The 7,860-nt window shown below is 40.9% G+C and overlaps 1 protein-coding gene across 2 annotated transcripts; it reads left to right on the top strand.

Moving 5' to 3' along the window:
* Positions 1 to 958: 958 nt before the first annotated feature.
* Positions 959 to 7,418, top strand: zranb2 (zinc finger, RAN-binding domain containing 2). 2 transcript variants are annotated; one of them, XM_053636024.1, is made up of 10 exons: positions 960 to 1,085; positions 1,935 to 1,987; positions 2,107 to 2,215; positions 2,872 to 2,954; positions 3,063 to 3,139; positions 3,381 to 3,530; positions 3,614 to 3,801; positions 4,897 to 4,956; positions 5,337 to 5,489; positions 6,622 to 7,418. In XM_053636024.1, exons 1-10 carry the CDS (start codon positions 1,030 to 1,032, stop codon positions 6,674 to 6,676), a joined length of 984 nt encoding a protein of 327 aa, XP_053491999.1. In that variant the 5' UTR covers positions 960 to 1,029; the 3' UTR covers positions 6,677 to 7,418. The 2 variants fall into 2 exon arrangements, with proteins under 2 accessions (XP_053491998.1, XP_053491999.1); XM_053636023.1 differs by having other exon boundaries at positions 959 to 1,085; positions 5,337 to 7,418.
* The last annotated feature ends 442 nt before the right edge of the window (positions 7,419 to 7,860 follow it).

Here is a 7,860-nt window from a genome sequence, read left to right as displayed (position 1 = left end):
AAACAAGCACCTTAGATTTGTATCATTTCAGAATATAAAAATGAACAAATAAAACTATGAAGTCTGTTACACCACAGCGCTATTGAATTCTGGATGCTGATTGGCCAGAAGGCTCTGACAGTAGTGTAGATGCAAATCACAGGTTTATATTAATGTGCTCGTTCTAATACGTTATTGTTTCTATAGTAACAAAGACTTGTAGAGACTTTTAATTGAGTCACAGAGAAGCAAAGTGCACAGTTTTTAGATTCTGTACCAGACTCATTATGTGTCGTTCACGAACGAGTTGGTTCTTTTGAGTGAACGTTCAGAACCGACTCTCATATATGAGCCTTTTCCTCTTCTTTTTCTTTTTCTTCTTCTTCTTCTTTATGTAGGCAATGTTGTTACTCCTGTGGTGCAATTTAATCCAAATTATTCCGTTTAAAACTCTTTTCAACATCTGAGTTGTTCGTTAGCATTAATAGTAAATCAGGTATTTGACTCAGCTCATTTAAAAATGTTTTATTAATTATTTTGCTAATTAGAGGGTAAAGTAAGATTCCATGGAACAAGTTTAGCCTTATGGCAAAGAAGAAGCATTACTAGTAAAAAAAAAAAAATAGCAAATTTTGTTCGGTTTAGATATATATCAATGCACGGTTTGGGACTCGAAAGAGTCGACTCTTACAAATGAGCTGATCTGACTCACAGCACACATTTCTGTGGCGCCTGTACAGAACCCCGCCCCTAAATTTTAACCACGCCCAGTTAAGGTCCTTCTTGCGACGTGTTCCTCTCCTACGTGAGGTGTCCAAGTCAGTTGCCTGTCTAAAACACGTCTATAAAACCGTCAAGTTGAAACCACGCAATCTAAAACCTACTAATGAATGTTGTTATACATTGACATAGATTAACAATGCGGATTTAAAAAAAATAGCATATATTTGAATGTCACAAAATAAGAAACTACATTAAAGTAATATTAATACTCAGGCGCACTTCTCTTTCCTGTAAGATCCCGCAAGCGGCCACTTTGGAGACACCAAAATGTCTGGAAAGAGTTTTCGGGTGAGCGACGGAGACTGGATTTGTCCAGATAAAAAGTGAGTAAAACGTATATTTAGTATTTGTTATAAGGTGTTTGGATTGAATGTGTCATATTTGTGCAGTTTGAAAAATAAAGCTGTTAGGACGCTTCCTTGGAAATTTAGCAATGCTAAATAGCTAGGTGACGTTGTGTGTAACTTGGCCTGCTTTGCTTTACACGTATATACATTAAATACTCATTTAAATAACAAACGACTCATTGATAAACCTTTTAAATCGAATAACTTTATATTCGCGTGTGGTTTTTAATATTCTAGTAGTAGCATTGCTGGCTAATTAAATGTCTATTGTGACAGTTTGCATGCTAACCCTTGCAAGCTAACGTTACCGCTTCCGATGTTCAAAAAAGCAAATCTCCTTTTTTAAAAAAAAATAATAAAAATATTAACACTTTATTACATTTAAGACGGACATGAGTTTAGGCAGATCAATATTTCTCCAGGACAAAGTGACCTTTATTAAAAGCACGGCCTTCTTTTGTGTCTTGACTCGGGGTTGTATGCAATATGATTCTCTTTACTGAGTCGATTCATGTAGTTCGGTTCTCAAATGACTCCGCTATTTGACTCACTGATTTGTTTATTAGTATTTAGGTGGGGGAAATGTTGGATACAAACGCAATATTGATTGTGAGAAGGTCAAAGCTATAAGATATGGATTATATACAGGTAGCTTCTTGCATTTTAAAATATTGGGACCACAGATTTTTTTTTTTCTTCAGTTTCATGAGCATGTATCCAAGACATCCAATATTACAGAACTGGCACATCTGGAAAACTAATCCTGTCCAGATAGGACTTAAATATCTTTCCCTGATAATCACTCCCTTGTTCTTGTGTTCAAAGATGTGGAAATGTGAACTTTGCCAGAAGAACGAGCTGTAACCGATGTGGAAGGGGTAAGTGATGATGTGCGCTCGCTGCGAGACACATGGTGTATAAACAGAGCGTTGTCAAACATACACAGCTGCGCTGTTTACCTTTACGATAATAAACGAGTGAGTGTTTGTTTGAACAGAGAAAACGACTGAAGCAAAGCTGATGAAGGCAGGAGGAACAGAGATCGGGAAGACTCTGGCTGAGAAGAGCAGGGGACTCTTCAGTGCCAACGACTGGCAGTGCAAAACGTGAGCTTTCTCACATGAACACTCATACACACACTTACACACACGTTCGTACACACAGTTACACGCTTACACCATTGCTCCCTTACATTCTTTCTTGCTCTTAGCCCCTTGCACGCTTACCCCCTTGCACCTTTTCATTCTTTCTTACTCGTACCCCTTTGCTCCCTTACATTCTTTCTTACGCTTAGCCCTTTGCACCCTTACCCCTTGCTCCCTTACATTCTTTCTCTTAGCCCCTTTCACCCTTACATTCTTTCTCTTAGCCCCTTTCACCCTTACATTCTTTCTTGCTCTTGCACCCTTACCTCCTTCCACCCTTACCCACTTGCACCCTTGTTTCCACAGCTGTCTCAAACAGCTTTAAACTGATTAAACAGAGGAAGACACTGTAACGAGAAGCTGTTACAGACTCGTACCCCACTACAGTAGCTAACGTAGATCAGGGTAACGATGAAGTGTGTTCATGCTGTATTTTGACCTAGTGAGCTAGTCGAGAGGTGTCTGTCCGTGGTTCTAGATATCGGTATGTTTAGTAGCTTTTCCACTACAGGAGACGTGTTATGAAACACAGCCTAATTTAATAGCACACTGGGTTGTTGGTTGTATTGTGTATAACTCTAATAATAACAAACACTCTTTTTGTTTTCATGGTGCAGATGTGGAAACGTGAACTGGGCCAGAAGATCAGAGTGTAACATGTGTAACACCCCCAAATACGCCAAGCTCGAGGAAAGAACAGGTAACATCACACACACCTCAGATACTCACCTTATTATTAAACATTGGGTCTAATCGCTGTGTGTGCAGGGTTTTATTTATTTATTTATTTATTTATTTATTTAAATAGGATACGGTGGAGGTTTTAACGAGAGAGAGAATCTGGTTTACAACGAGAGAGAAGAGTCCGATGGCGAGTATGATGAGGTGGATACGTTTTACTACTTATAACTTTATTTCTCTAACATCGTTCATACGTTAAAATGCAGGTCACTTATAAAAATGTAATAGAAGTGCGAAGGATAAAGTAAGTCTTAAAATTATAAACATAAATAAGCGATTGGGATAAAATAATGACGAAAATAAATTGGGGAAGAGGGAAAAGACGGGCGTTTAAATGAAACCAGTTTGGGTTTAATCGTAGCGCGGTGTTGGGGTTTCGTTTCAGTTTGGCCGCATAAAAAAGAAGTTTCGAGGGAAAAACAAGAAAGACGGCGAGACAAAGGGAGAACCGGAAAAGAAAGACGAGGACGGCGGCAATGAGGAGGAGGAAGAGGAGGAGGAAGAAGATGGAGATCTTTCAAAATACAAACTTGATGTAAGAGTCTGATTTTATTCTTTAAAACGAGCGTATCAACGTTAATATCATTACGTGTCGGTAACGTTTCTGATTTCCGTTAGGATGACGACGACGATGACGAAGACGACGACGACGAGGACGATGACGAAGATGAGGCCGATTTGTCCAAGTACGATCTGGACGCGAGTGACGAGTTGAAGCCGTCGGAGAAGAAAGGCAGTGGCTCGGGTTCTTCTCGCTCGTCCTCTCGCTCCTCCAGCTCGAGCTCCCGCTCTCGGTCCAGGTCCAGGTAAAAGGGTACAGGTCAAGGGTAACGCCAGACAAAATGTCAGTATCAGCTTAACATCTCTATTCAAACCTGTTTTTTTTTTTTTAACCTACTGTGTGTTCTCATTTTGTCGTGGAAGCGCAAGGCACTTTTTCACGTGCGTACGTTCACGGCGTGTCGGCGAGGTTTATCTGCTCTGGTGTGGAAACGTCTGAGATTAATGAGAGCGTAAACACGGCTGAAAGCTAAGCGGGCAAACGGTAATGACCGAGATGAGCTATTTAACCAACTCGCCGAGGTTACCGTAGAAACCGCCCTTGACGCGCGTCAGCTTCTGATCATAAAACTAAAATTGTCTTTTATTTATTTATTTATTATTTATTTTCATGTTCGGAACGTCCTAGACAATCAGGATGAGAAACGACAAGAGACCTATTGCTTGGTTATGTGAGCGTTATAACCCCTCACACAAGTCTGGATCTAAGATGAGATCAAGTACTACTTTATTAATCTCCAGATGGTGAAATTTGGGATTTATACTCGTTATTAATGTGTTCTAACACACGTCAGAAGTCTGTATAAACACTCGTAAGTAGTTCTAGTTTCAGGAGCAGCACGTTATGAGGTTTGTGCACATGGTACGTGACTACATAAAGTCAGAAGACGTTACACGTTGTTGTATCCGTTCATAAGCACGTTGTATACAGTCAGTTTGTAATAACACTCGAGTCAGGCGTTATAACTTGCAGTTCAACGTCCTGCTGCGCATTATAACGCCTGATGCGAGTCATGATCAATACTCGTACGTAGGTCATACAGGAGTCGTACCTCACCGAGATCGGCGCGAGGCGACGTTAGCTCGGAAATTAAAAGTATGGGTTTTTAATATTCGGGGTTTTTTTATTTCCACGCTATGCCGCCGTTATAACTGGGTTTACTACGTGATGTTAGAAATGTAATTACACAGTATTGAAGCGTACTTGAATTTATCCTGATATCAGTATTATATTGTCTTATCATTTATCATCGTATGTTTTCTTTTTTTTTCCTTTTTTTTTTTTATTTTCTTTTCCACTTTGTTCGGGGAAATTGGAAACATGTCGCTCTGTGTTGCAGATCCCGGTCCAGGAGCTCGTCCGGTTCCAGATCACGCTCTCGCTCGAGGTCTCGCTCAAGGTGAATGAGGTGACATGCGCTCTCCATGGGAGAGAGTGTATGCGAACTCGCAGTGGTTACAAGAACCACTTCGGACTCAGCAGAAGCAGCACGTTTTGTTTCTTTTCTGTTTTGTTTTGTTTTTAATTAAATTCTGTTAATTTTACAAAAAGAATGATTAGCAGCTAAAATTTCAGTCTAAACAGGCCTTTTTTTGTTGGCTTGTGTTATTTCAAACAACAATAGAGAGAGACGTTTTTATTTATTTATTTATTTATTTGCTTTATTTTAGCTTTTATCCAGAAGCAGAAGGCAGCATGTCCGTTGTGTAATGTTGTTGTTGAAGCTTTGTCGTGTTCGCGTCACTGATGGAAAAACGCCTGCTATATCCTCTTTAAAAGATCCAGCTCCCGCTCTGGGAAAGGCTCCGCGTCCTCGAGAAAGAGGTCTCGCTCGTCCTCGCCGTCCCCTGAGAGAGGCCAGAAGAGAAGTCGCTCCAGATCCTCCTCTGGCGGACGCAAAAAAAGACGCTCTCGCTCCCAGTCGTCCGAAAGGTTTGGGTTTATGTGGTGTAACAAAATGGCCTATTGGCTTCCTTTTTACATTTTATTATATCACTGGTGAATGATTTCCGCTTTCCTGTGGGAGATGTTGCAGACCCGCCAACCTCCCGTCTGCGTTCGCTAGTGCAACCTCTCGCCTCCTTTTTAAAAATAAAGTGACAGATGATCCATTCGGTGTATGAATCTGGAATGATTGACAGTCGGGTAGAAGCTTTGAACTCTCTGATATTAACAAACACCCCGGGAAGCCCCGCCCCATTTAGCCTGTCTCGTCTCGATTGTTCGTCCTGCGTGCCTCAATTTCCGTAACGGTAAATGGACTACATCCTGTGTCGTCAACGTAAAATAAAATCTATCCGCGTATGTTCGCCTCAGCTAACGTTGGTGGTGCTTGAAAGTTTGCGAACCCTTCAGAACTTTCTATATATCTGCATAGATGTGACCTAAATTAATGACAAGTCTTCCAGATGGAGCGAAACGGACCAAACCGTGATACTACCACCACCACCGTGTTTCACAGACGGGATCAGGTTCTTATGCTGTATGTAGCGTTTTCCTTTCTCCAAACATAACGCTTCTCATTTAAACCAAAAAGCTCCCATCTTGCACTCGTCTGTCCGTAAAACTTTTTTCCGTTAGCCTTCTGGCTTGTCCACGTGATCTTTAGTGAACTTCAGAAGGGCATCGATGTTGTTTACGGGGAGCAGAGGCTTTCTCCTTGCAGCTCTGCCGTGCACACCATCGTTGTTCGGTGTTCTCCCGATGGTGGACTCGTGAGCATTAACATTATATCCGTGTATTACACAATGCAAGTATAATATTTGTCGTAGGTTGAATTCCATTCTCTTTGTCTACGTTTAGGACTTGCGTAGCAGTATGATTATGGTTTAGGTCATGTTTGCGCACAAATATTGGAAATTCTGAAGGGTTCACAAACTTTCAAGCACCACTGTAGATTAAAATAAGAACTAGAAGTCTGTTCTTTCTCCTCCCGGTTGGCGGGTCTGCTGTTGGTGTTTGTACTTCTTTTCTTGATGATTTTATTTCTTTTCGTCCTAATACGACCCAACGCTGAGTTATCTGTGCTCTCTCTTTCTCTTTTTGTCTCTCTCTGTAACTCTAGGGGGCGTGGCTCATCTGGATCGTCTCGTTCTGGCTCCGGCTCACAAAAGAAATGAATAATAAAATTCTTAAACACACAAATTGGGGGAAGAGGAAATCTTTCTAAAACTGCATGTTGTCTTTGGGGAGGAAAAAAAAAAAATCTAACTGTGCTGTTTTAAAATGAGAAAGATGCAGTACTCCAATGTTCAGTCTTTTTCTTTTCTTTTTTTTTTTTGGTCATTGTTTTGGTAACCAAAATCTGCCTTTCTGACCGTGTGAACTATCCGAAACTTCTAACGATGACAATTCAGTAGTACTACAGAAAATACTAGGAGCTTCATGTAGAATTGTCATGAATTATTAGCTGACGCTGATTTATTTTCTTTTCTTTCTTTTTTTTTTTTTTTTTTCTTTTCCGAATTCAAGTTTGAGACCTGTAGGTAATTAAACGAACTGGTAAATTGTTTCATCCATCGTTATTTTCATCTAGTGTAAGGTGAAGGTAAGTATGCTTTTCTTTTTGTTGGGGGAAAGTCATAGCCAAATTGATCAACTTGGAGGATTTTTGTTTTTTTATTTTAGCTAATCACTGAAAACTTAAATTTTTTATTTTAATTTTTTTTTTTTTTGGCTGAAGTCCTGATTGGTATAGGATAGCGAAAAAAAAAAAAAGTCATGATTTGTTCACAAAGCAGAACGTTAAGGACGTTTGTTCGAAACGTAACAGTAATTTGGACACGTCATGTCGCGTAACATTTATAGAGCGTAGTTTACGATGCGTTAGTGATCAGCGTGAATAAAAACCTGTTAAACTTATCCCTGTGTTCTGATTTTCTTTTGCATCGAGTCTTTTGGTTGCCTAAAGTGAATACCACAGTGCTGCGAGTACACTAAAACTACCAGCCTTATATTGTGTAGTTCCCCCTTGTGCTGCCGAAACAGCTCTGACCCGTCGAGGCATGGACTCCACAAGACCTCTGGAGGACGCTGGCAGCAGATCCTCGAGGTGGGGCGTCCACGGATCGGACTCGTTTGTCCGGCACGTCCCACAGACGCTCGCTCGGATTGAGATGTGGGGAATTCGGAGGCCGGGTCAACACCGTGAACTCCGCCATGTTCCTCAAACTGTTCCTGAACTATTTTTGCAGTGTGTCTGGGAGCGTTATCCTGCTGAAAGAGGCCGCTGCTATTAGGGGATGCTGTTACCATGAAGGGGTGTACTTGGTCTGCGACAGTGTTTAGGTAGGTGGGACGTGTC

Source organism: Ictalurus furcatus, chromosome 11 (genome assembly GCF_023375685.1).
Source record: "Ictalurus furcatus strain D&B chromosome 11, Billie_1.0, whole genome shotgun sequence".
Taxonomy (NCBI): Eukaryota; Metazoa; Chordata; class Actinopteri; order Siluriformes; family Ictaluridae; genus Ictalurus; species Ictalurus furcatus.
Note: the sequence above shows the minus strand (reverse complement) of the source record. Positions and strands in the feature narration are given on the sequence as shown.

What these genes read in the sequence shown, in the direction of transcription:
- zranb2 (XM_053636023.1), top strand. Translation starts at nt 1,030, where the DNA reads ATGTCTGGAAAGAGTTTTCGGGTGAGCGACGGAGACTGGATTTGTCCA. An exon ending in CAAGCTCGAGGAAAGAACAG is followed by an intron (nt 2,955 to 3,062) that starts GTAACATCACAC and finishes TTATTTAAATAG; the next exon opens with GATACGGTGGAGGTTTTAAC. An exon ending in CGCTCGAGGTCTCGCTCAAG is followed by an intron (nt 4,957 to 5,336) that starts GTGAATGAGGTG and finishes CCTCTTTAAAAG; the next exon opens with ATCCAGCTCCCGCTCTGGGA.